Source organism: Temnothorax nylanderi, unplaced genomic scaffold, assembly GCF_030848795.1.
Source record: "Temnothorax nylanderi isolate EJ_2023f unplaced genomic scaffold, tnyl_v1.0 TNYL_tig0227_pilon, whole genome shotgun sequence".
NCBI lineage: Eukaryota > Metazoa > Arthropoda > Insecta > Hymenoptera > Formicidae > Temnothorax > Temnothorax nylanderi.
Window position 1 is genome coordinate 190,742 of NW_027249289.1, and position 27,692 is coordinate 218,433.

Sequence of the window (27,692 nt, forward strand, 5' to 3'; positions counted from 1 at the left end):
CGTACTTGGACGACGTATTAATAGCTTCAGACACCCTCGAGGAGCACTTATTCCATATCGAATGGGTGCTAACAAGACTCGAGAATGTTGGATTCAAACTAAACAGGGATAAGTGTGAGTTCCTCCGAGAAGAGATAAAGTTTCTCGGTCACACATTTAATGAGATAAAAGCGGAAATCAACGAAGAAACACGAGTAGCCATCGCGAACTTCGAACGTCCCGCGAATAAAAAACAAATCCAATCCTTCCTAGGTCTTATCAATTGGGACCGTAGGTTTATTAAAAATTTAGCTAGAATGACCAAACCACTTGAGGAGTTATTAAGGAAAGGGCACAAATTTATGTGGACGAGCGAACGTCAAAACGCGTTTAATGAAATAAAGTTAGCGTTCCAAGAAGCCCCAGACCTTTATCTAATAAGACCAGACGCGAGATTCGGAATCTACGTGGACGCAGCGAGATCCGGACTCGGCGCGAGACTGTACCAATACCAACAGGGATTGGACGAGAAACAGACTGTTGGATACGCGAGCAGAAGCCTAAAAGGAGCAGAATGCAACTACACGGTGACTGAGCTTGAGTGTTTGGCACTTGTGTGGGCACTACGCAAGTGGCACACGTTATTACTCGGACGATACGTGAGAGTGCATACAGACCACCAAGCACTAAAATTTCTAAGTACTTGCGTGCATAATGACGGCAGAATTGCACGCTGGTTTGCATTTATGCAAGAATTTGATCTTGAAATAATACATTTACCCGGAAAGGACAATACAATTGCCGACGCACTATCCAGGGCAGCGATCATGTGAGTTCACACGAAATTTTTCACTTTTGGCTCTATTCATTCACGTGAATTTTTTCATTTTTCACACAATCACATAACTTTCTGCGTGAAAATAGAAATTACTAAACATAAATAGTATAGGGATTTAAAGTAAAAATTACTAGCATGAAGACCCGCGATAGTCTTTTGTTTATTTGATTATTGCAAGAAAGCACAATAACCTAATCAAATCAAACAGACAAGCAATAAAATAAATATCAAAGATGAATGTGACATACAAACAAAAAGAATTATTATTAAATATATTGCAAGAAAAATCCGAATTAGTAAGGGGCGCTTAGATAGAAAAAGCGAGAGTCGGAAAAAATTGGTAAATAAATAATACTAAAAAAATTAATACTAATAAGTGTATAAAATAAAAAATAAATAAAATGCACATTTTTTAGAATACTCTATGGGGTGAAGTGGCAGTCCAAGTAAATGCTGTTGACGAAGGTCCACAGAAAAGTGGAAAAGAATGGGCAAAGGTAATTTGCAATAAATATTAAGCAACAGTAACAATATCAAAATTATATAATTTCCCATTAAACAATAATGTAACTACGTTATGTATAAGACATATGTTACATTTAGATGTTATGTCCTTGTTGCTGAAATGTTTTTTGGATATATACGTATAAAGTTTAGTTTGAAAACAAGAAATGAATTCTATTATTATTTAATAATTATTGATAAAACATTGTAAATATGTGCTTATTATTTTACAGACATGGAAAGATATAAAAGGATACATATTAAAAAAAGAAGCAAAGAGGCGAAGTTATACGCAAGGAACAGGAGGAGGTCCTCCTCCTAAAATAGCATTTTCTAATTTTGAAGAGGACGTTTTAAAATTACTAACACCAGAGGCAGCTGGGTTGGAAAATATTGCTGAAGGTGGAATTGCAAATAAAATAATCTCGAATAATATAACTTATAATGTAGAACAAATAAATCCAGAAAATGCACAAGCAGAAGAAATAGAAATGAGAGTAGATAATGAACAAGACTTGGAAATACATTTAGCAGCAAGAGAAGAAGAATATGAAAATATACCACCAAATCAAAACTCATTACTAATAAGAAATACAAGAAGAGGTAACTAATTAAAGATCACACTATATATTTTTATATGTTACACGTATATATATATACAAAATGTATTTTTTATTATATATAATAAAATGTATTATATATAATAAAATTTATTATATATAATAAAATGTATTTCTATAATAAAAAAAAAACATTTAAGTTGCAGGTAGTTCAATACAACAGCTATCACGTGATATGATAGATATGCAAAGTGAAAAATTGCAATTAAAAAAAAAGAAATAGAGCTGAGAGAAGAGACATTAAAAGTACATAAAAAAATCTTGTGTGAGTTGAAGAACATAAGATCTCTTCTAGCAACCAGTAATACAAATAGTGAAACAATAGATAGCGATACTTAAATTTATTTTTGTTACTGTCGTCTTTATTTCTTTATTTCTCGTTGATATTTAATGGTATATGTATGTTGCATACATAATTATAGTCCTAAAAATAATAAATTTATATTTTTATGTACTTTATTATTAATATATGTGATATATATGTGACTGCAATATTAATTATATAAATGTATATAATGTTATATAGTATTAATTATATTAATATTAATGTACTCAATAAAAACATATATTTTTGTGAAAAAATACATTTTAATACAAATTTTGTATACAAATATAATATATATATTTATATAAACATATATACTACACACAAACATATACTACACATGCACGCATATATGCACACACACATACACACATACATATTTAGCTTTTGTTCTAAAAGTAACAATTTTAAGTAAAGTATCTTTGTATTATGGCTTCTCGTACAATATTTCCTCTTGCACGCATATTAGCATTATTTGGTAATCCGTCGTCAATCACTTCATCTTCTACATCGTCATCTCTATAAATGTCATTCTCTGGAACATTGTGATGCTTAGCAATATTATGCAATACGCATGTTGCATTTACTATACGTGCTAAAACAAATAGTTATAAAATTTTAATATTAATTAATCTATCTCTAAATATTAATCTATCTTCAAAGATATTTTATTTATAAAAATATATATAATTAAATAATGTTACCTGCAAATTCTGGTGTATAATGCAAAGCTCTTTCTTTACGCAAGCATCTCCATCTGCCTTTCAGAATTCCTATTGTTCTTTCAACTGAACATCGCGCTCTTGCATGACAATCTGTATACAATGCACCTGGAGATCTTGGTGCTTGATTCAATTTTGGTGTCATTAAATATGGTAATAAAGGGTAACCAGAATCTCCTAAACGCATAAAATTAAATTGTATATATGATGTATGACGTATAACTATACATATGTAAATAATAAATATATCATATAGAGAGTTTTCCAGCAAGACACTGTGCTACAGTGTCCACTAGTGTGAGTGAGACAATATTATACATGTCTGTACATATGTTCTTTTTCACACTAGTGGACACTGTGTTACATAGTGTCTTGCTCGAAAAGTCCCATATAAGTAAACTTTAGATATAAAAATAAAATATTTGTACACATTTTTTATATACCTATTAACCATACGTTTCGTCTTCCAGTTTCATATTCTCTTAACATATATCTCGATAACTGAGAGGAATTCCACACTCTGGCATCATGTGTACGGCCACCATGATTTGCTTTTACTGCTAATATTCTATTGTAATAATCACACACCTATAATAAGTATATATAAACACATTATGTTCTTATGTTACACAAATATTAAGACATTGTACGTATTAATTTATACATATATAAGTATCAACTTACAATCATGACATTCAAAGAATGATATAACTTCCTATTAATATATAAATGTTCTCTATTTTTTTCTGGTGGCCAAATCGCTATGTGTGTCATCGATAGCTCCTATTGTGCCTGGGAAATTAGTATTAATCAAAAATCTAAAACATAAATTTTATTTCTTAATTATATATGAAGATTATAATATCTTTTTATCATATTAACAAGATAAAACAGATAATAACTTAATTACAACTTACTGTTGCTGAATAGCCTGAATTTCATTTGGTTGTGTAGGAAATTTTATCCAGTCAGGCATTATAATATTGATGGCGTCTACAATTTGATGTACCACATTACTAACAGATGACTGACAGATGCAACTTAAAAAGTCTTGTCCGACTCTTCTCTGATAGGAGCCAGAACTTAAAAAATTTAATGTTGCAAAAACCTATAATTAATTAATAAAATATATATATTATCTACAAAATATCCATCTTTATAACATCTCAGATGGTTTTTTATGTATATATATTATACTTTATGTATATTATATTATATGTATATATCTTTATTCAATTATACTTTTAATTCCAATGGAATTGCTGTGTCTCTAACAGCTGGTTGCGCATGAGGTCGCAGATGTTCACACAATGCCAACGTAGCATCTTTTGATAGTCTATATTTTAACAAAATATATAAATCGTATGTATACATACACAGACTATAATGTTACAGATGTGCTATAATTTCAACTTTATTATATAAAATAAGTATAGTGTGTAAAATATAAATTTATTGAGTTAAAATACTTATACATATATATATATCTCATTAATATTTTTATCAAGTTGAATATTATTTGCTGCAATTTTTTTACTTACCGATATAAAAAAATAAATTGTGAGTCCAATATATCAAACGGGTTAGTTGTATCCCGTAGGTGTTTTCTTTGTAATTTTAAAAATCTTTTCTGTTCTTCTTCAGCAGCGAGTTGAATTATCCACCACGCTGCAGCCATGATCTGGTAATACAAGTCTCTCTCACAATGACACTAGATTCTCACTTTTCCGCCAACAAATTTGATGGCAAAACAGTTCGCGTGAAGAGTTTCACTTTTCGATGTTTCGCCGGATTACATGATCACGAGTTCACGTGGAACTTTTCACTTTTCGCCTTTCCGCCCTAGGAGAAAAGTTACATGATCGCTGCCCAGAAAAGGAGCAGGCGGAGATGGCAAACAAGAAGAAAAACGTATAGCAATGATACGTGACGCAAGGGAAGGACTCGACACTTCATCATGAGTCGAGATCATCAAAGAAGCACAAGCAGCGGAAGAAACATTGCAGGAAGCGGCACAACAGGATCCGGATAATGTCTACGATCGCGAGGGTATCCTGAGAATCAAATATCCGGATGGCGCTAGAGTATATGTTGGCTTTACAGAGGAATGTGTCTGACCGGGTAGAAAATAGTAGAATAGTATTATCGTATTATAAGAACACTTAATATTTTATTATATACGTGCGTCTACAAAACAGTGTTATCTCAGCAAAAGCGCTATGCGGACTAACTGACTACATACCAACAGAGAGAGCAGACTAACTAAAAATACAAGCGCCATCTACTGAATAACTATGAGACTAACTCGTATCTCCTTTCGCCCTGCGATCACTAATGGAACATATATCTACATTCCCCCACTTGAGCTCGAGGCGAAAAAACTTTAATCTAATGAAATTAAATTCATAACCTTATTGCAAAAATTATTCTTTTTGGAAGTTACTGCTTTAGTAAGTGCATCCGCTAACATTTCCTTACTAGAAATAAAATCAAGTTTTAACACTTTACCGGAGATCTTTTTTTTATAAATTTATACCTCGTATCTATATGCTTCGACCTCGCATAATAGTTATCCGAACTCGCTAACTTTATAGCACTTTGATTATCTGAATATAAACAAATCGGCTCGCGAATACAAGATTTATCAATGTCTTCCATTAGTCTTTTAAGCCACAAGAGTTCCTGAGTAGCTAACGACATCGCGATGTACTCCGACTCGGTAGTCGATAATGAAACGGATTGCTGCCTTCTTGAACACCAGGATACTGCACAGCTGCCCAACAGGAACACGTATCCACTAGTAGAACGTCGGCTATCCGTATCGCCGGCCCAATTAGCATTGCAATATCCTATCAGCTCCATAGGTTTAGAACAGTCTATCTTCAGTCGGAGATCCTTGGTCCCCTTCAAATAACGCAGCGTGCATTTAAGCGCGTTCCAATGCGCTTTTCCAGGGTTCTCAGCGAATGAGCCAAGAGTCGTAATCGCACTGCCCAGGTCAGGTCGCGTGCCTTGATACGCGTACATCAGGCAGCCCAGTGCCTCTCTGTATGGAACGTTTTCCATTTCCTTCTTCTCTACTGCAGTCTTTGGCGACATGGTAATACTGAAGGAGACGGGCTTCCTCTCCGATTTCGACGAAATTAGGCTTATTCGACGCGTTTTTGCACAAAACGATCGAATCAGAAAAAAGTGTCGCTCTGCCCCGCGAAGCGAGATATTAACTGCTAAAGTTGACGACTATCAGGTTATGAAACCTGTTATACCGACGCGATGTAGCGACTGTGACTATGCCCCGCTCTCTCCGCGGCTACATACGCATGTTCCGTAGACGCACAGAAAAGGACAGGATAGGTCACGTGACATCTGTCTGATTGGTAAGTAAGAAAAATAACATAATTCGAATGTTGATTCTCTTTTGTTTCCTCACACGCTACAAGCAGCAGTTTTATTACGATTCACGAGGCAAAATGCAGCTGCACGAATTTTTGGCTGTAACACACAACAAGGAGGAATTAATAAATTTTTTAATCGCAAATAATTTAATTAATGGTACAATACATTGTCCAAAGTGCAATAATGAATTAAAAGTAGACAGAAGTAATCTTCTATTTCGTTGCCAAAAAGCCTTGTACGAGAAAAATAAACATAAGAAATATGTGAAGAGACAATGTGGCTTCAAAGCAAGTGCAAAAGTTGACACATGGTTTAGTAATTGCAAATTAAGCTTAGAAACAGTATGTAGAATAACTGCGTACTTTATTATGTTGAAACCTCCGCGACATCAGTTTTTATGTACAGAACTGCAACTTTCCGATCATTCGGTTGTTGATTGGATTTCTTTTTGCCGAGAAGTAAGTAGAATTTGATACATGAAATACATGAGATATATAAAAAGATGAAATATATATTTATGAAATGTATAATGTGGAAATTGCTATAGGTTTGCATCTTTTGGGCTGAAAAATATTCAACAAAACTTGGAGGACCCAATAAAATTGTTGAAATTGACGAAGCCAAAATCGGCAAAAGAAAGTATAACTATGGCCGAATAATCGAAGGAAAGTGGATCTTTGGTGGATACGAGCGTGAATCGAAAAAAGTATTTTTTGTGGCAGTTCCGGATCGCACAGAGAAAACACTTCTTAAAATTATTAAAGAGTGGATTTTACCTGGGACGACAATAATGTCAGATTGTTGGAGATTTTATAACTGTTTGAATAGTGAAGGTTTCCAACATTTGACAGTTAATCATTCTGTGAACTTTGTCGACCCAGATACCGGTTAGTACAGGCACTTTATAAATCATTTACATTGCAACATATGCATTCATATACACTACATTAAACTTAACATTATTTATTTGTATTTGTTCTATATTCAGGAGCCCACACTCAACATATCGAACGCGTTTGGAGAGAAGTGAGAGCGAATATCCCACGCTATGGTACGCGTACTAATCACTTAGCGGGATATTTAGCGGAATATCTTTTCAAACGCGTTCATAAATATGAAGAGCGTTTGCAAAGTTTTTTCTGTGCAATTGCGGAATTATATCCACCAAAGATTTTCACCGATGTACCTGATGTCTCGGAGGCTGGACCATCTCACTCAATTTAAAGCTTAATTTGGAATTGCTAAACCATGTTTTAATTTTTGCACTTGCTTTGAAGTCACATTGTTTCCTTACATATTTCTTATGTTTACTTTTCTCATACAAGACTTTTCGACAACGAAATAGAAAGTTACTTCTGTTTATTTTTAATTCATTATTGCACTTCAAACAATGTATTTTACCATTAATTAAATTATTTGCGATTAAATTATTCACACTTTTTTATTTTTCCTTGGCCTCATGCGCATGCTCCGTGGCCGCACGTGCATGCAAAAGTGCGCGAATTTGAAACGTATGGATACTTATAATGCATAAATATAAATATATACTTTTCATATACCAACTATTCTCTGCTTTAACAAATTATTTATGCTACAGATATTAAGCGTCGAAGTTAACGAAAGAGAAATAATTTGTTAAAGCAGAGAATAGTTGGTATATGAAAAGTACATATTTATATGTACTTATTCATCGTACACATTTATATGTTCTATGAATAGTTGGTATATAAATATGTACTTTTCATATACCTGCAACTATTCTCTGCTTTAACAAATTATTTTTGTTTCGTTAACTTCGACGCTTAATATCTGTAGCAGAAATAATTTGTTAAAGCAGAGAATAGTTGGTATATGAAAAGTACATATTTATATGTACTTATTCATCGTACATATTTTTATATGTTCTATGAATAGTTGGTATATAAATATGTACTTTTTATATACCAACTATTCTCTGCTTTAACAAATTATTTCTGTTTTGTTAACTTCGACGCTTAATATCTGTAGCAGAAATAATTTGTTAAAGCAGAGAATAGTTGGTATATGAAAAGTACATATTTATATTTATGCATTATAAGTATGCATACGTTTCAAATTCGCGCACTTTTGCATGCGCGTGCGGCCACTGAGCATGCGCATATGGCCATAGGGCATGTTCGTAGTCGCTACATCTCGTCGGTATGACAGGAATCATAACCTGAAAGTCGTCAACTTTAACAGTTAATATCTCGCTTCGTGTGGCAGAGCGACACTTTTTTCTGCCAGATTCGGTCGTTTTATGCAAAAACGCGTCGAATAAGCCTAATTTCATCGAAATCGGAGAGGAAGCCCGTCTCCTTCAGTATTACCGGCGACATATTCTTGGTTAAGGTCTGATTCGTATCCAGTGGCGTCTTCGCCGGATTGCAGTTCTCCAAGTTAAATCGATGCAAGATTTCTTCTATATAATCTTCCTGGTCGAGGAGTATCTCTCCAGCTTGTCGATTTCTTCGCACGTTGATTCCCAAGATCTTCGAAACCGGTCCCAGATTTCTTAACTTAAATTCCTCCTCCAGTTTCTTTATAATCGTCTGTTTCAAGTTTCGATTCTTTGTAAATAATAAAAAATCATCTACGTATGTGGCTAGGTACGTTACGCTTCCGTCACTTTCTTTACGAATATATAAACTCGGATCCTCTTTAGAACGCTCAAAACCCATCTTCTTTAATACCTTATGTAGCTTTTTGTTCCACGCATTGGCTCCTTGCTTGAGTCCATTCATCGCTTTCTTGAGCTTGCCTACTTTCTTCCTGTGTCCAAACTCTTTCGGCAGTTCTATATATATATCTTCCTTCAAATCGCCGTTGAGGAACGCTGTCACTACATCCAGATGGTCTATATCATAGTTGAGTTTAGCAGCCACTGCAAAAAGACATCTGAGAGTACTAAATCTAACTACAGGGCAATAGGTTTCATGATAATCAACACCCGGGATTTGTTCGTATCCTTTGATTACCAACCTCGCTCTATATCTTTGTGAGTTACCTTCACCTTGTTTGATTTTAAAAACCCAGCGCGTTTTCAGTACCTTTTTGTCTTTAGGCGGATCACATAATTCCCATGTTTGATTCTGAATAAGTGCATCATATTCTTCCTTCATAGCTTGCTTCCATTCTCTTCCATGAGAACCTTTTAGTGCTTCATCTGCGCTCATTGGTTCAGATTCTTCCAATACGCTGTACGTAATATAATCTTGAAACTCCTTGGGTTTCCGTACACGACTACTACGACGAACTAATGATTCTTCGTTTTCTTGGCGCGATTGTGTACGATCCGCATCATTATTATCATCCTCTTTATCAGAACTCTCTGAATCAGGATCTTCTATACTTTCGAAGTTTTCATCCGAACTATTAGACTCACCCCCCACTGAATCTTCAATGTCTTCAGATTCATCCGTAACTTGTAAGATGATATCTTCCGTGGCGTTTTCAGGCTTATCTTCATAAAAGACGACATCTCTACTCTTGAACACTTTTTCAGTCTTCGTATCGAACATCCGATAGCCTCTGGAATGCTCCAGATATCCTAGAAATATACAATCTTTTGACTTTACATCCCATTTTAGGCGAAGTTCCTTCGGAATGTGAGCCAGCGCTTTACAGCCAAAACACTTCAAATGACTTAAATTCGGCTTATTTCCTGACCAGATTTCGTAGGGTGTCTTATACTGCAGACCTTTTGCTGGAGAGCGATTTATCAAATAAACCGCTGTGGAACAGGCCTCTGCCCAAAACCTCTTCGGCAGGTCCGCTTCCAACAACAAACATCGAGCCTTTTCAACCACTGTACGGTTGCACCTCTCCGCTAGCCCGTTCTGCTGAGGTGAATATGGGACTGTTGTCTGATGCTTGATTCCTTCTTCTTCGAGAAATCTTCTAAATTCTTCATTGACGAATTCACTACCATTATCAGATCGGAGCGCAAGTATACTATGACCCGTTTGCTTCTCCACATAAGTTTTGTACTTCTTAAACGTATCCAACGCTTCACTTTTATACTTCAAGAAATAGATACTCAATCTTCTAGAGTAGTCATCTATAAATAGGATGAAATATCTTGCTCCACCTATCGACGTAGTCTCCATTGGCCCGCATACATCAGTGTGAACCAACTGTAAAGCTGGGGCCAGACTATGCGCGATTCGTGGTTTGTGATTCGCGATTCGCTATTCGTATAAGATTCGTGAATAGTGTGTATAGGCAGATTCGTCGAATTCGCATTCGCTGTTTACCATTCGCGCCGTTTCGCCAGCGGAGCGGTTTTTTGGCGAGATCAAAGAGCGCGAATCGCCACGAATGATCAATTCGTGTTGATTCGTGCGGTGTTCACTGTGCATGTCTATTCGTATTGTTACGCCCGTGCTGTACGCCCGTGCCGTGCGCTCATGCGGGTCGCCCCGTAGCAGAAGTTGCGAATCGTCCTTAGCGACGGCTGTCTTGTTTACAATGTTGACTGTCAGATTTCGCTCTGGGTTGCCGTCACGTTCGGACCTGTTTACCTGAGCTCCTGTATAAACGAGTTACATTAATAAACTTACCTTTCTTTGTTCAACGAGCCTGATTTCTTTGCGAGAGTGTCGGAATACGCGTCGCGTGTGAGTGAAAGTGCGGCAGACGCGCGACAAGCGTAACATTTTGGGGGCTCGTCCGGGATACGAAGGACGAGCGACGGGCCACGATAAGACGAATGACGTACAGGAATATCCGCATGGCTACGAGGAAGAGGCTCCGGCTGGAGGGGCCTCAGCGCGATGCCGCCGAAGCGCCAGCGATCACGACGCTCACCGAGACGCTCCAAGCCGTCATTGAGGAGGTTCAACTCTTACGTGTGGAGCAGGCCCGGAGGGAGGAGGAGTACACGGCGACGATCCGCCGTCAGGAGGAGGAACTTCGTCGACTCCGAGGGACGAACTCCAACAATCCCCAGCTAAGTCGTTCAAATAATAGAGCGTCCGGAAATTCGGGGACGCGAATCGCGAGCGACGAGGGGGCGCGGGTTACATGCGAAGGGGACGCGGTCGCGAGCACTGCGTGTGAAAATGACGTGCGCTCGGTTGAAAGAAACGAAATCGCGGGCAGCACGAGTGAGAGCCGCGTACCCCCGACCGGAAGAAGCGCGATCGCGGGAAACGCGAGTGAGAAACACGCACGATCAATTCAGAGAAGTGCGATCTCGGGCGACACGAGTGAAAGTGACATACGCCCGAACGAGAGGAGCGCAATCGCGAGTGCCGTGAGTCATCACGTCGAATGTTCGAGTGGGTGGGACACGAATGCGGCCAATGTCCCGATCCGTGCCGCGCGCCCGGGTGACGCCGCCACAGGAGCAGGTACCGGGCTCGGCTATAAATTAAAACCCGATACTTACGATGGGACGGTCCCACTGCAAGAATATTTTTCGCAATTCAATTTGATTGCGCGAGCAAATTTTTGGGACGACGCGACGAAAACTGTCGCACTCGCCTCGAGTTTGAGAGGAAAAGCGCGCACGATTCTCGAGACGGTACAAGACATTGAATGTCTTAATTTTGCGGAGTTAAAGTCGAAGCTCGAGTTGCGTTTCGGCGAGGGGCGTTTAACCCAAAATTATTATTCCGCGCTCACGAATCGCAGACAAAGATTCGGGGAAGATTTAGCCGCTCTCGGTTCTGATATTGAACGACTGTCGCGCCTCGCGTACCCCGAGTGCCCCCATGAAATTCGCGAAAAGATCGCGTGCTCACAGTTTGTGACGGCCGTCACGAACCACTTTATCAGACGGACATTACAAATGGAAGGGATAAGGATCATTCAGGGAGAGGGTTTCGCCCGCGAAAAATTTAATAGAAATGTTGCAAAAGAAGGACAGAAGGGGGGTGCGAATAATGAGAAGGGGGAAGTAGAGGGCGATAAGGAACAGAAAGAGGAGGGAAAGAAAGATCAGAAAGAGAATTTTCAAAAAGGAAATGGGCGTGGCAGCAAATATAGCGCCAGCCGGGGGGAATGCTGGATATGCAGGAAGTCTGGACATTTCCGGTCCGAGTGCCCCGAGCAAAGGGGAAACCTGACCTAGTCAAACTCAGCGGGGTGGGTTTGGCAAGGGTTATCAATACCCCGTTTATTGATAATAAAAATGTTGTTTTGAATATGAAAAATAAAGATGTTTTGAATAAAAATAGAATTAAGCCTTATATTAATCATTTTTGTTATAAGGGAAAAGTTGACGGGAAAGAATGTTTTTTCAAGGTTGACACGGGCTCTGACGTTTCCATATTAAGTAGCAAGTTCGTAGAAACAGAGAAGGAAAAGTCTCACGTAGAGAATTTATATTTGAGATATCCTACTGGAGAAAAAGTGGCAATTAAGTTTGAAATAGAAGCTAGAGTTGAAATAGGCAGTCATTCGGTTGTGTTTCCTTTGCTTGTTGCCGATATAAATGACGACTGTCTTTTGGGAGTAAATTTTTAAAAAATGGTGAATTTAGAAGAAATTTTCGATTCTGTTTTCGGGACTGTGAATTCGGAAATACGAGTAGCTCGAATTGAGAACAATCCAGACAGAGTCCCGGTTTCCTTGAAAGAACTCTTTAGAAATAATTCCCAAGATCTTGACTTTTCTCAAAAAGAACTTTTTGCTCAATTCCTTGAGAAATTTTGCGATGTATTTTCTGAGAATATTGTTGCGGGAAATTGTGATGTCGTTCAACATGTCATAAATATGCAAGACTCTCTCCCCAAAAAGCAGGTACCTCGGCGGATTCCTTTTCGGTTGAGAGGGGAGGTGGATAAGATTATCGAGGAAATGAAGGCATGTGGAGTAATCGAGGAATCAAATAGTCCCTGGGTTTCCCCTGTGGTATTAAGACACAAAAAGAATGGAACGATAAGATTTTGTGTGGACTATCGTATTGTAAACGCACTGACGGAAAAAGATTCGTATCCCCTCCCCAGAATTGACGTAATATTTGATCATCTAGCAGGTAACGTTTGGTTTTGTACTTTAGATTTGAAAAGTGGTTATTGGCAAATTAAAATTCGCCCTGAAAATAGAGAGAAAACGGCTTTCTCTTTCGGCAGAGGACTTTGGCAATTCACGGTAATGCCTTTTGGCTTATGTAACGCCCCAGCGACTTTTGAACGCCTCATGGAAAAGGTTTTGCAAGGATTATTATTTGAAATTTGCTTAGTTTACTTAGATGATGTGATAATTTTCGGAAAGACTTTTGAAGAGATGCTCAGGAATTTGGAAAAAGTGTTCCTACGCTTAGAAAAAGTAAATTTAAAGATCAATCCTAAGAAATGTGTTTTGTTTAAAAAAGAAGTAAAATACTTGGGGCATATAATTTCGGCAAAGGGAGTTGCTACAGATCCTGAGAAAGTCGTTGCCGTGGAGAAATGGCCGGTTCCTCACACGAAAACTTTATTACGGAGTTTTCTCGGTTTTTGCTCGTACTATCGGAAATTTATTAAAGGATTTTCTTCGATTGCTAAACCCCTTTATGAATTAACGGGGAATCAGATAAAGTTTATCTGGAGCAAGGTTCATCAGGACTCTTTTGATGAGTTAAAGCGGGTACTGTCCTCTCCTCCAATGCTTTCTTTTCCGGGGGGGGGGGAGGGTGAGTTTGTCCTTGATACTGATGCCTCCAATATTGGAATTGGCGCAGTTCTATCTCAGAAGCAAAATGGGGAGGAGAGGGTCATCGCGTATTTTAGTCGCGTGCTGAACAAAGCTGAACGGAATTATTGTATAACTCGACGAGAACTTTTAGCGATTGTAGATTCTGTTAAGTTTTTTCGCCATTATCGTTTAGGATGTGAATTTTTGATCCGTACGGATCACATTTCTTTGCGTTGGCTTATGTCTTTCAGGGATTTAAATGGACAGCTGGCTCGGTGGCTGGAGAGGCTCCAGCAATATCGTTTCATAATTACCTACAGAAAAGGACTTTCTCACGGAAACGCCGACGGATTGTCAAGGCGTACATGTGAGTCGTCCGGCTGTGAATATTGCGCCAGAGTAGAAAGGAAGAACTCCGTGGCGAAGGGGAGCAATGTCGCTCGGATTGTATTAGCGACAGAAGATCTTTCAGAATGGCGTTTTGAGCAAAGGGCGGACCCGAGCGTTTCAATTATACTCCGTGGGAAGGAGGCTGGTGTTCGCCCACCACCCGCTGAGTTGGCTGCAGAAGATATCTCTGCACAGATTTACTGGTCATATTGGGATGCCCTGATCTTGAAGGAGGGCATACTTTATAAAAGATGGGAAGCTCCAAACCTAAAATCTAGTTTTCTCCAACTCGTTGTTCCACGGAAATTTGTTAGAGGAATTCTGGAGGAATTGCATGACTCTCCGTCTGGGGGACATTTTGGTGTGAATAAAACTTTAGAGAAGATTCGGAAACGGTATTTCTGGGCAACCTGTAAGCAAGATGTGGAAGACTGGTGTAGGACGTGTAAGGTCTGCGTTGCCAGGAAGGGCCCTTCAGGGAAGGGGAAATCTCCCCTGCAAATTTATAATGTTGGGGCACCTCTGGAGAGGGTTCAGATGGACATCCTTGGTCCTCTTCCAATGACAAAATCCGGTAATAAGTTTCTTCTTGTCCTTGTGGACTGTTTTACGAAATGGGTGGAAGCTTTCCCTTTAAAAAACATGAGAGCGAAAACGGTTGCCGAAGTTTTTGTGGATCAGTTTGTTTCCAGGCATGGAGTGCCCACTGAGGTTCATACTGACCAGGGAAGGAATTTTGAGTCGAGACTTTTTTCAGAATTGATGGGGCTTTTTGGGATAAGAAAGACAAGAACAACTGCCTTGCATCCTCAGTCTGATGGACAAGTCGAACATCAGCATCAGACTATAACTAATTATTTAGCGAAATACGTCTCTGAAAACCAAAAAGATTGGGACCGATGGATCCCTATGTTCCTCCTGGCATATAGGTCCTCAAAGCACGAAACAACTGGAATTGCCCCTGCAGAATTGTACTTCGCTCGAGATCTCAGATTACCATCAGATCTTTTACGAGGAAATCCTTCGAAACTTCATGGAATGGAATCTCCATTGGTTGGAAATTTCGTTAGAAATTTAAAGGAGAAATTAGAGGAAATTCATTCTGGTGTACGGGATCAGTTAAATTTGAAATCTTCCCGGATGAAGGCACGATACGATCGTGGAGTTCGTCGAATTCTTTTTCAGGAGGGGCAGAGAGTCTGGCTTTTTAATCCTCGGAGAGTTAAAGATAGGGCTCCAAAACTGTAGAGTAATTGGGAGGGTCCTTATTTGGTGATTAAGAAACTTAGCGATGTTGTTTATTGCATACGGAAATCACCCCGACATAAAAGCAAAGTGGTTCATTCGGATAGGTTAGCTATTTATTCGGAAAGGAAATTGAGTTGAGGAGTTAATGTAGGTCAGAGCTCGTAAAGAGGGAAATGTGCATCGATATTTTGAATCTGTAATGTGTATTTAATAAAGAGTTGTGGAACAATGTGTAAAGTGTTGAAATTTTATTTTATTATGCAAATGTTCTTGTATTCTTTGTTCTGTGCGTTTTATTTGTTTTCATAGTGGAACGGAGTCCGAGGAAGTCAGCGGTTCACGTAGTAGAGTGGGATACCGTGGCAGAACAACGGCCGAAGACTTCTTCGGGGGAGAGTTCCTTATTGAAAGAAGACTGCCTCGCCCACGGTTTTTGGAGTTGTGGTTTTCCCGTGGGACGTTGAGCAAATGCTGAGGCAGGGACTTGGGGAGCCTGAAAAGGCGTTGGGTCCACACAAGTTTCCCCCCCCCTTGTCTGAAGATTTGGTGGAACGACGACGTAGGAGGCCGGCAGCGGGGGAGTCTACATCGGGGAAGCGGAGCTGATAAAGTCGTTCTGAGACCGTCGGAGAGGGGGGAGCCTGGCCAGCTCTCCCCAGAAGAGGTTCGGACGGAGACTGGTGTGCAGCTACCGGGGACCAAAAAGAATAGAGTCCGGTAACTCTGAGCAGCAGCTCGAGGAGGGCAAGTATTCGGCGCCCTGGGGCTCACGATAAAGCTGTACCGCAAGAAACTACCCTTCCGGATTGTCGGGGCGACAATCTCGGAAGAGGGGGGGTAGTGTTACGCCCGTGCTGTACGCCCGTGCCGTGCGCTCATGCGGGTCGCCCCGTAGCAGAAGTTGCGAATCGTCCTTAGCGACGGCTGTCTTGTTTACAATGTTGACTGTCAGATTTCGCTCTGGGTTGCCGTCACGTTCGGACGTGTTTACCTGAGCTCCTGTATAAACGAGTTACATTAATAAACTTACCTTTCTTTGTTCAACGAGCCTGATTTTTTTGCGAGAGTGTCGGAATACGCGTCGCGTGTGAGTGAAAGTGCGGCAGACGCGCGACAAGCGTAACATTTTATGTATCTTCGTGGTTCACGCTGAAAAGTCGATAGACTCGATTTATTCGATAGTCGATTAGGATTTAGGTTAGTTCGTTAGTTGCAAGGATGGAAGCCAAATGGACGGAATGTCGCGTTCTTGCGCTTATAGAGGATATAAAGCAATATCCGTGCTTGTGGGATCCCAAAGACAAGGATTACAAAAGTAGAAATAGAAAATTTGATTGCTTCAAAATTTTAAGTGCTAAATATGAGTGCTCTCCTGTTGACATAAAGAAGAAGTGGTCTAACTTTCTTCAATCGTATAGAGCATGTCGCCGTAAAATTAAATCTAGTAAAAAGTCAGGAGCAGGACGAGATGACATCTACAAACCAACATGGTTTGCATTTGATCATATAAATTCATTTATGACAGACATGTATATTCTACATGGAACTTTAGATTCAATAGTAAGTGTACCAATATATTTTTTGGATAAAATTTACGTTAACATTTTTAAACGTATTATATAATTTAGCATGCATAAAATCTTAAAAATTATAATTGATTGAATAAATAGGCTATCTGTCTCTACCATTAGCAGGGTTCGAAGAATATGTTGCAGAAAATAATAACAATTAATGTGAAAAAATATATTTCGTATGTTACATTTTTATATATTGCTTGAGTTTCAACTTGTTAAATATAATATTTAATATAGAATTATTGTGAAATAATAATGTTTAAGTAGAATTAATCATTTTGTCTTGCCACTCGACTTTGCCGTTTGTAACAAAGTATTCAGCAAACTCTTGACGCACAAGTTTTGCATTATTAGATGGCTTTCTGCCTTTTTTCTCCAAAGGTAAAAGACGGAAAGAAGGTAAAAGTCAATTCTGTAGTATCTTTTCTCCATAATCCTTCGATGACTTTATCATCCTTTTCGGTATCAAACGTTCCGTTAGGCGCGTACATGTCTTGAGAACTTTTACTTCTTTTCAAAAAGTTATGCAATAGAACACAACATTCTGTAACAAGTGTTGCTTTTTCTGGGCTTAATAACATGGGTTTTCGTAGTACTCGGAAAACTGCTGACATAATTCCGAACACATTTTCTATCATTCTTCGTGCCCGAGAATGTCTGTAGTTGTATGCTCTTTCTAGCGATATAGAATCATAACATCCAATAAAAGGAACCATAATGTTTTCTTTCAATGGAAACGCATTATCACCAAGAAAAACGTATGGAATATGTTTTCTTCTCATTGGCAGTGGTTCAGGTTCAGGCAAATTCAATGTACCATTTTCTAAATTCTTAAACAAAGAGGTATAACGGAATATACCTGCATCAGATATCCGTCCTTGACAACCTATATTACTATTTATTATACAGTAATCAGCATCACATAGCGCCATCAAAACGACACTAAATGTGCCTTTGTAATTATAGTATTCACTGCCACTAGGTGAACGGGTGATTGTATCACAATGTGTTTACCGTCAATTGAACCCAGACAATGCGGAAAATTCCATTTTATTTCAAAGTTTTGTGCTGTTTTTTTCCATTCATCGGATGTCGTAGGAATCTAAAAGAATAAATAAATAAATTGTGATTTTACTCTATCTGTATAAAACATTGCTTTCAACTGTAATATATAATTTTATTGCATTATAAATGGCCTTTTTATATTGTAGAATCAAGAAAAAGACAGTGATGAGGAAAATAACGCTGAGATATTACAAAATGAAAACATTGAAACTAACGAGGTGGAAGTAATCGATATCGGTCAAACATCTACAGATATTAAACAGGAAGTAAAAGTTTTCGCGTCCCTGGAAGAATCGTCAAAGATTAAAAATAAGAAACGACAAACACAAATTGATGAACGAATTAATGAAGCATATTCTTATCTAGCGGCAAAAAAAAGGAAAGAAGAAACATCGGAAAAAAAACAGAAGGATGAATGTGATATTTTTGGAGAATTGATCGTTGCTAAATTAAGGAAATTCGACGACTATGCTCGACAATTAATTATGAACGACATAAACACTGTAATGTTCCGAGCAACCATACAACCTATTCAGAATTTTCAACGTGATAATTTGACACAACCTAATACTTTTATTCAGTCCCCGCTATCTCCCGTTTGTTCTTATTCAGTGCAATCTTCGCCAATTGTTTCATCCCAACCATCTCCTAATATTTCTTACACACCCCACCCATCTCCTAATACTTCTTACACACCCCACCCATCTCCTAATACTTCTTACACATCCCAACCATCTCCTAACACTTCTTACACACCCCAACCTTCTCCTAATACTTCTTACACACCCCAACCATCTCCTAACACTTCTTACACACCCCAACCATCTCCTAACACTTTTTACACACCCCAACCATCTCCTAATACTTCTTACACACTCCAACAATCTACATCTGCTTCTCATACAATGACTTAAAAAATAATTGCAACTAATTGTTTCTACATACAATACTCTTTCAAAAGTTAAACAAAGAAATTCTTTATTTATATTCAGGATAAATATTCTAAAAGATTTTTTTATTTCTTTTGCAGATTTTGATATTTTACATTAAAACTGGTTTAATTAACAGAAAATGAATAGTTTTGTTTTTTGTGTTTTCTTTCGTGTTTCGTTCTTTTTCACTTTTCAAAACATCCTACATTTTATATAACAAGAAAGATACGATAGTGAAAATGTAGTGAAATAATATAATACAATTAAAATAAAAATATAATAAAATAATATTAATTTTATAATAAGAATTATTTTAGATCTAAGTTTAATTTTATGTTATTTCATGAATTCTTTATCTACTACTTTAAATAATTTTATTTGACAAGTATGAATTACATAAAACGCGGTTAAAATGTATTTTGTTAACAATGTATCTGTAATGTACATGTAAAATAAAAAATGTAATAGTAACATTTACGGCTTCATTATTAATGTTTTATTAAGTAATTAAGTAATTAAATTATAATTGGAATACAACATATACAGCATATACAAGGCAAATGCTCCCAATCATTTTATAAATTAATTATATATAATATTACCTTTACTTGATCATGAAGGGCCTCCTTCAAAGCTTGACATACTTCAAATACAATGGACGATATTAGTTGTGGCGAAATTCTAAATAAATAGCTCAAACTTCGGAAACTATCGCCTGACGCCAAGAATCTTAATGTTACTGCTAGTCTTTCTTTGGTTGATACAGGTTTTCTTAAATGAGTGCTTTGTTTAGCAATTCGGGGTCCTATTAAATTGAGAAGAAATTCAAAATCCTCTGCCGACATTCTACAAAAATTCTCGAATTTCCCACTCCTCTTCACATCATTCAGCAATACAGTTCCACTATGTCTAGAATAAAAAATGTTGTTAATGAAGTAATTTGGTCTTACCGCGATTGAAAAATTTTTTATTTCAAAACTTGCAATACTGATTTTATTAATTAACCTATTGAATAGTGGTTTAATCCACCATCTCCGCTTTCTTCTTTTCATTTTCTTCTTTTGTGCAATTAAAATATATATTGCACTCGCAATTGCAACGTCACTATCATCGCTATCGCTCATGATCGAAACTTATTACGCAAAAATGTACTCTGGATAATAAAAGTAAATGTTCTTTCCTCGGTGTCTTCTTTTATTTGCATACAATGACTGCCGAATCATAAACGAATCGAAATCGCGATTAACAAATGATAAACCATGAATGCGAACGATACGAATCTATACGAATGGCGAACCGCGACATTGGCGAACGATACAAATCTATACAAATCTTCGGCGCCAGACTATGCACGATTCGTGATTCGTACGAATCTTTACGAATGGCGAACCGCAAATCACGAACCACGAATCGCGCATAGTCTGGCCCCAGCTTAAGAGTTTCGTTGTTCTCCTCTTCTTCTTGATATTGGTGAAAAACTGTTGTCGTGCTTGCTTTCCTTTTACGCATACTTCGCACGGTCGCTCACTCGGATCTTCAAAGCTTAAGCCGTCAGCGTGTTTATCGCGCAACATTTTCATGCTCATTTAATGCCTATTTAAATGGCCTAATCTTCTATGCCATACGTCCGAATTTGTATTTACTTTACAAGCGTATGCTACATTTAACGGTTGTGAAAGCTTATATATATCATTTATCGGTTTCGCGGTCGCGATCAAACGATTACCATTTACTATTTCACAGATTCTTTCGTTAAACTTTACAGTAAAACCTTTTTCGGTGATTTTTCTGACTGACAACAAATTTACACTAAGGTTAGGAACGTAAAGAACTTCTTCTGCCGCTATTACACGCGTTTCACCATTTACAAGCATCGGTATATTTACTGTGCCTTTACCTTTTACATGCAATCTTGTGTTATCCGCGACAATCACTTTCGATTTACGAATCTCTTCGAACGTATCAAAAATGTCTTTATTCGGTGACATGTGAGCGGAAGCCGCCGAATCCACGATCCAGGCATTCGTTTCTTCACTCACGATGTTATTGGCGAGGAACGCAACCTTGCTACCGCTCTCACCTTTCTTCTTCGGTTGATCAGTTCGCTTCTTTTCTGTATCTTCTTTCTTCTTGTCATCGCACTCATTTGCGTAATGACCGATCTTGCCGCAGGACCAGCATTTTGTTTTCTGCGATTTCTGCTTCTGGCCCTTCACACGCTCGGCCTGCCGCCTTACGTGATATGCTGAATTACCATCGACTTGCGATTTCGATTTATCGCTACAACTCGATTCTTGAAGGAGCTTTGTCTTCACTGAATCACCGGTGATTACCATGCCGGAATTCTCTAGAGCCATAATCATCGGTTGGTAGCGCTCGGGGAGGCCAGCCAATAGCACGGTGCCTAGCTATTCTTGATTTATCTCGAAGCCAATCGATGAGAGTTGATGCGCGGCTGACATAATTTCATTAACATATCGCTCCATTGAATCACAATGATCCAATCTAGTCGTTGTTATCTTTCGAAGAAGCCCGACTTTTTTTGTGAGTCCGCTGTCTTCAGATGCTCTTCTGAGATTATCCCACGCTTCTTTTGCTGTGGGCGCGTCGGCTACATGTATATAGATCGTCTCGTCTACGCTGAGAATTATCTTAGCCTTTGCCTTCGTTTTCTTCTGTTCGCACGTTTCAGTTCCTAATACCGCCTTCCAGAGCCCATCCAACTGCAGACAGTTTTCCATCGCTATCTTCCAAGTAGAATAATTTTCTCTTCCTTTGAGCTTGGTGATGGGAGGGAGGTGCGTGATGTCCGCCATCTTCGTTTCGGAAGGAACTTTCCGGAATCTCAATCACAATCCAGAACCGAGCTAATAAGCTCACTTTTCACTATTTCCCCGCGGTGCAGGCCAAAACTGGGCTTATAACCATATGTTGGCTTTACAGAGGAATGTGCCTGACCGGGTAGAAAATAGTAGAATAGTATTATCGTATTATAAGAACACTTAATATTTTATTATATACGTGCGTCTACAAAACAGTGTTATCTCAGCAAGAGCGCTATGCGGACTAACTGACTACATACCAACAGAGAGAGCAGACTAACTAAAAATACAAGCGCCATCTACTGAATAACTATGAGACTAACTCGTATCTCCTTTCGCCCTGAGATCACTAATGGAACATATATCTACAGAGTAGCGTTACCGTGGAAAATTGTATGGCAAATGACGAAACAGGCGCATAAATTACTTATACACTTTGGAACAGATAAAGTCCACGATTTCATTAAGCGATATTTTCACGGTCCAAACTTGGCGCGAGTAGCCCGAGATGTTGTAGCATCGTGCGAAGTGTGTGTTGTAGCATCGAGCGACGGTAGGCCGGGAGTATTATGAGCCCCTTAGGAAAATTTACTTAAAGTTCTTTAAAGTTACTTAAAGTATTTTAAAGTATTATAAAGTATACTAGCCGTAATAATAGTATACTAATATATACTTTTAACAAACGTAATACTTATAAATATACCTTTAACTTTATTTTTTATAAAGGTAATACTTAAAGCTGATTTTAACTTATGCGTGTTGTTTCAACAGTATACTTAAAAAGACAAGTTCCCTTTTTCACCACACTTGCACCACACGAGACATTAAGAAATATTATACCATATATCCAATTCAAAATTTTATTACTTTTTTTAAACTGAATTTGTTTCTTAAGATGATTTTTGAAAAATTATATATTTGCGCTGGTTATGACATATGTAGACTATATATAACACTTACATCAAATTAAGAAGTAGTCTACCACGTAAGGCAGTTGGCTCACGATCCAGAGGTCCCGAGTAAGAATCCCACCAAGGTAAGTGTGTTTTTCAAATACGAGAAAATATTTATAATCATAGACTGCATCTTAAGAAACAAATTTAGTTATAAAATAGTAATAAAATTTCGAAATAAATAATTTTTTTTTATTCCGGGTGAATATCGGAAATCAGTGTCCTCTAGTATTAAGAGGACTGCAATCTTAAGTCTAGTGTCTCATGGTTAGAGGATATTCCTCTAGATTTTAAAATATCTTCTTGAGACCGTATTTCAGAGGAAAATCCTCTAAAATCAAGCGGGAGCCACTAAATGACAGAATATTTTTTTTGGGGTGATTAATAGTAATTGCATGAGTTAACTTAAAGTAACCTTTAAAGTATATTATAGAAATACTTAAAGTTTGGTTCGAAATCACTTCTAGTTTATCAATAGTTTATCAATAGTAATTTCTTTGGTAAACTTTTTAGTTTATTTTAAGTTTTTTTAAGTAAATTTTCCTAAGGGGCTACCCGAAGCGCCAGGAGACACGCTTTCGTTAGATATTTTCGGACCGTTACCAGCGACTCAACACGGATACAAATATATTCTTGTATTAATGGACCAATTTTCAAAGTATGTAAAACTATTCCCAATGAAGGACCAAAAGCTAGATACTATTATCGAAAATCTAGAGAATAAGTTTTTTGCGGACATAGGTATACCCCAGACGATATTAACAGACAACGGCGGACAGTTCTTGACCGATTGATGGCGTAATTATGCGCGCGATAAAGGATTTAGAGTACGTAGGACATCCCCGTATAACCCACAGTCGAATCCTGTGGAGCGCGTTATGCGAGAGATAGGTAGAATAATTCGCGCGTATGCGAGCCAGCGTCAGCACGCATGGCACCACATAATCGATCGGGCGGAGGAGGTAATAAATAACACGACCCACTCGTCACACGGATTCACACCGCGTGAATTAAATGATGGCGAAACCGGTCACTTGCCAATAGACCCATTGCTAATTCCCCTCATCGAGGAAGCACAGCCGTGGGAGGACATGGTGCAAACGGCACGCGAAAGACTCGCCGAGGCGGCGGAAAAACGAAAGAGGCAGGCCGACAAACATGGTACAGCCGAGTACCAACAAGGACAAGAAGTTTGGATTAAACTTCATAGACGCTCGGATGCGAGCAGAAAACTAACCAAGAAGATACACTTAGTCTTTGAGGGGCCATATCGAATCCAACAAATCATAAGACCCAACGCATACCTAATTGAAGACCTCGATGGCCAGACGATAGGGGTATTTAACGCAAGACAAATCAAGCCAAATAGAATTGCCCATTTGAGAGACGAGGGTGAAGAGGACAATCAGGGCGATCCACCGAATGACGGGGAGCCTGACGAGATCACCGAGGAGCTCGACAACGAAGAAGAAGGGCCAATCGACATCGAAAACGAGACCGATGACGAAGACGACGACGATGACACTTTGATAGCGAATCGCACGAGAAGAGGTGCGAGACGAACGATTGATTCCACCAACGAAGACGTAGGTGAAGACACCGACGAGGAGATAATCGGCGTAAGTCAACGACGGAGAGGAGCGAGGAGGATAACAGACTCCACTGCCCAGGTAGCAAGCACTCGTCATTTTGACGTCAAATGACGTCAAAAGACGTCAAAATGACAGACTTTTGACGTCAATTGACGTCAAAATGACAGACTTTTGACGTCAATTGACGTCAAAATGACGAGTCTTGCTACCTGGGTGACGACGACGACGTAGATGAGAGTCACGCTATCATGATAAACTCATTACTCATGGACTCATGCCATGACGACATGACCATAGACTACGACGAGCTAGCCAGGAGGCGAAGACGAGGGCCCAACGAGGGACCAACCCTGCTGATTAGGAAGAAAGAAGAAATTGGGAGGCCTTTCACGATAGTGAGAGAAACCGTCCCAATCCACCTCAAGAAAAGAAGAGATAGTGACCGGCAACGGGGACAACCGATTTGGAGGAAGTTGAAGATCGTGCGAAGATTGCTTACTAACGACAAAAAATTTTGTCCAATGATAAACTTAGGGAAAAACCAAACGTAAACGGAAAACTCAAGATGGCGAAAATAGTCGTCGAAAGACTAGGACAAAATAATCCAAGACAAGAAACTCGATCGGAGCCGAATATTTCCCAAAATGGCGACCCAGGAAAAAACTTAGTTAGAAACGAAAATTCGATAGAGGAAATTCTCATCAGCGGAGGCGCAGAAGAAGATGTCACAAGAAGGAAAACACGAATTTCCGACAAAATTGACGTTTGTCCAGAAATCCGGACAATTTGCCCTGTATTGATAAATATGAACGAAACGGGCGGAGAAAACGTCGAAAACGCGGAGCAGGACCTATTGCATGACGAAACACCCGAAATAACGGGGAGTAGCCGCCATGGAACATCAAAGATAGCAAAGGAAGGAAAGGCTAGGGAAAAACGGGAATCTGGACAATTCCCGATAACAAGCACGCCGAAACGGAAGGTACCGGACCAAAGATGGACGCCAGATGTCTCCATCATTCCCCTGGAGGAAGAAGGAATGACGGGGAGCAAAAATAAATACGATGAACCTAGCCTAAACGCATTGGATCCAACGGAAAGTGTGGACGACTCGGATACTCCAGCAGAAATTGTCCAAAACATCACGGTTATTAACAAAATGGTTAATACCATTCAGGGGACACAAAATGGCGGACAGACAGACCGAATTACCATGGCCGAAATCAAAACAGAACGAACGGTGTGCAAATTCTACTTTCACAGAAAACCTGGTAACTTTCGGCGTAATGCAAACCAGCCTTTATCTCGCGATAACGAAATGAAAGATAGGGAGGCACACCTGGAGGTCTATTCTGTATCTTTTGTCGTTATCGTTATATATCGAAAGTCGTTGCTTGCGCTAGCGACATTATAACGATAATGCTATTCTATAAGTCTGTTTGAAATGTAGTTCGTTGCTTCAACTGAGCGATTATTGTTCACGAAAAGGTTTCGAATACCGACGCTCTCGCAGGACTTCTTTTGACGGGGTGATTAAAATAATAAAGATGAAGGTGACAGACAAATTTAATCATGAAATGAAAAAGGACAGATCAAACACTCGCAGACGTGACGCAACAATGTTAGTGTCAAAATAAACCCGAATCTTATATTAAATATAGTTTTATCTTGTATATCGGATTGTTCCTGTTTTCAGGCGAACCGTATTATTCATAAAGATATTCAAATGGTGAGCACAAGTTAGTAACGAGAACAGATGTCGAAGTACTAATTCATAAAGAATAATACAAAATGTTCTTCGTCTCGACGAGACCTGTTATGTAATCCGATATCCAAGGTAGCATTTGTCTATTACTACATTAATGCTCGTACGCTTTCACACAATATTGCTCGTCGCAATTGTTAGCGAACATCGCATATCATAAGAATCTTATAAATCAGCAATAAGTATTTCACTAGTTAATAAGTTATTGTATAGTATATTCCCTTTGCAGCTAAGTCTGATGAAAAATTATGTGCGCGATTGTTGATACTGATATTCGGCGTTATTTCATTGAATTTAACTAGCCTTTATCAAACATAGAAAAGTATGTAAAATATCGCTATAGTAAAGAAAAGATGCACTCGCAATCTGATGTGTTTCGTCAATATCTAGCAAGGAAACGCGTGGCACTACTTTGGATTAATTACGGGATATTAGTGCAGATAAACAATCAATCTCGCGGAATTCGTTAGATTAACTCACAACGAGAGTATCTCGCTAAAAGGTATCATTAATATTTACGTGAGTCTATCTGTCTTGGATAGATTTATCCGAGAGGTATCGGACAGAAAGATCGAACCCGCGAAGAAAGAAGGCGTGGTACACGCTTATCTGATCCTTACGGACAGAGAGAATTTAAGGTACTTATCGTCGGTGATCTTATCTCTGCCGTCGGAAATGGCGGCTGAACGGAAGTTTCACGAGCTTCGATGCTTGGCCGAGATCCACAGAGATCCGTAGAAATCCGTCCTTCGTCAGCCGGGCGTAGTAGCGTATATCATACTTGGGAATCCCCGGAAGCAAAGTGATTCTTCTTCCTTCACTTTACTTGTGCAAGTATCAGTGGCGTATCTAGGGTATGGCAAACATGGCACGTGCCATGGGCGTCACTTGAAGGAGGGCGCAGTTTTGCTCAGTACGGCCTCAAGCCTCAAGATATATTAATGCGATAGATATATTAATGCATTATATATATTAAATATATTAATGCATATAAAAGTCAAAACAGTCTGACAACCGAATTTGATATTTAAATTTTTCTGATTTATGTATATGTATGTATGTATATATGGATACGTATATATCCAAGAGTACATATGCATATACATACATGTTAATTAACTATGAACAATTATCATTTTGAGCTGCTAGTCCCTCTTCCGCCTTTCAGCTCTACTTTCCGTCTTCTTCGTAAAGAAACGTTTCATTTTAAATAAAAAAATTAGAAAATTTACCATTAGATTAAAGATATTGTTGAATATATTAAATTTAACGTGCTCTTCTACTCTCTATACTTAACATGTGTTGATGCGTTAATATAACCGAATG

The 27,692-nt window shown here is 38.6% G+C and overlaps 2 protein-coding genes and 1 pseudogene across 2 annotated transcripts; 1 reads left to right on the forward strand and 2 right to left on the reverse strand.

Moving 5' to 3' along the window:
• Positions 1–2,673: 2,673 nt before the first annotated feature.
• On the reverse strand, positions 2,674–4,689 carry LOC139779466 (putative nuclease HARBI1; annotated as a pseudogene).
• Positions 4,690–5,484: 795 nt separating this feature from the next.
• Positions 5,485–6,087, reverse strand: LOC139779477 (uncharacterized). The gene has a single exon (XM_071717847.1). It carries the CDS (start codon positions 6,085–6,087, stop codon positions 5,485–5,487), a length of 603 nt encoding a protein of 200 aa, XP_071573948.1.
• Positions 6,088–6,752: 665 nt separating this feature from the next.
• Positions 6,753–7,608, forward strand: LOC139779478 (uncharacterized). Its single transcript, XM_071717848.1, has 4 exons — positions 6,753–6,842; positions 6,932–7,090; positions 7,151–7,271; positions 7,373–7,608. The coding sequence occupies exons 1-4, from the start codon at positions 6,753–6,755 to the stop codon at positions 7,606–7,608; spliced, it is 606 nt and encodes a 201-aa protein (XP_071573949.1).
• Positions 7,609–27,692: the final 20,084 nt, after the last annotated feature.

What these genes read in the sequence shown, in the direction of transcription:
- LOC139779477 (XM_071717847.1), bottom strand. Translation starts at nt 6,087, where the DNA reads ATGTCGCCAAAGACTGCAGTAGAGAAGAAGGAAATGGAAAACGTTCCA.
- LOC139779478 (XM_071717848.1), top strand. Translation starts at nt 6,753, where the DNA reads ATGTTGAAACCTCCGCGACATCAGTTTTTATGTACAGAACTGCAACTT. An exon ending in ACGAGCGTGAATCGAAAAAA is followed by an intron (nt 7,091 to 7,150) that starts GTATTTTTTGTG and finishes ATTATTAAAGAG; the next exon opens with TGGATTTTACCTGGGACGAC. An exon ending in CTTTGTCGACCCAGATACCG is followed by an intron (nt 7,272 to 7,372) that starts GTTAGTACAGGC and finishes TTCTATATTCAG; the next exon opens with GAGCCCACACTCAACATATC.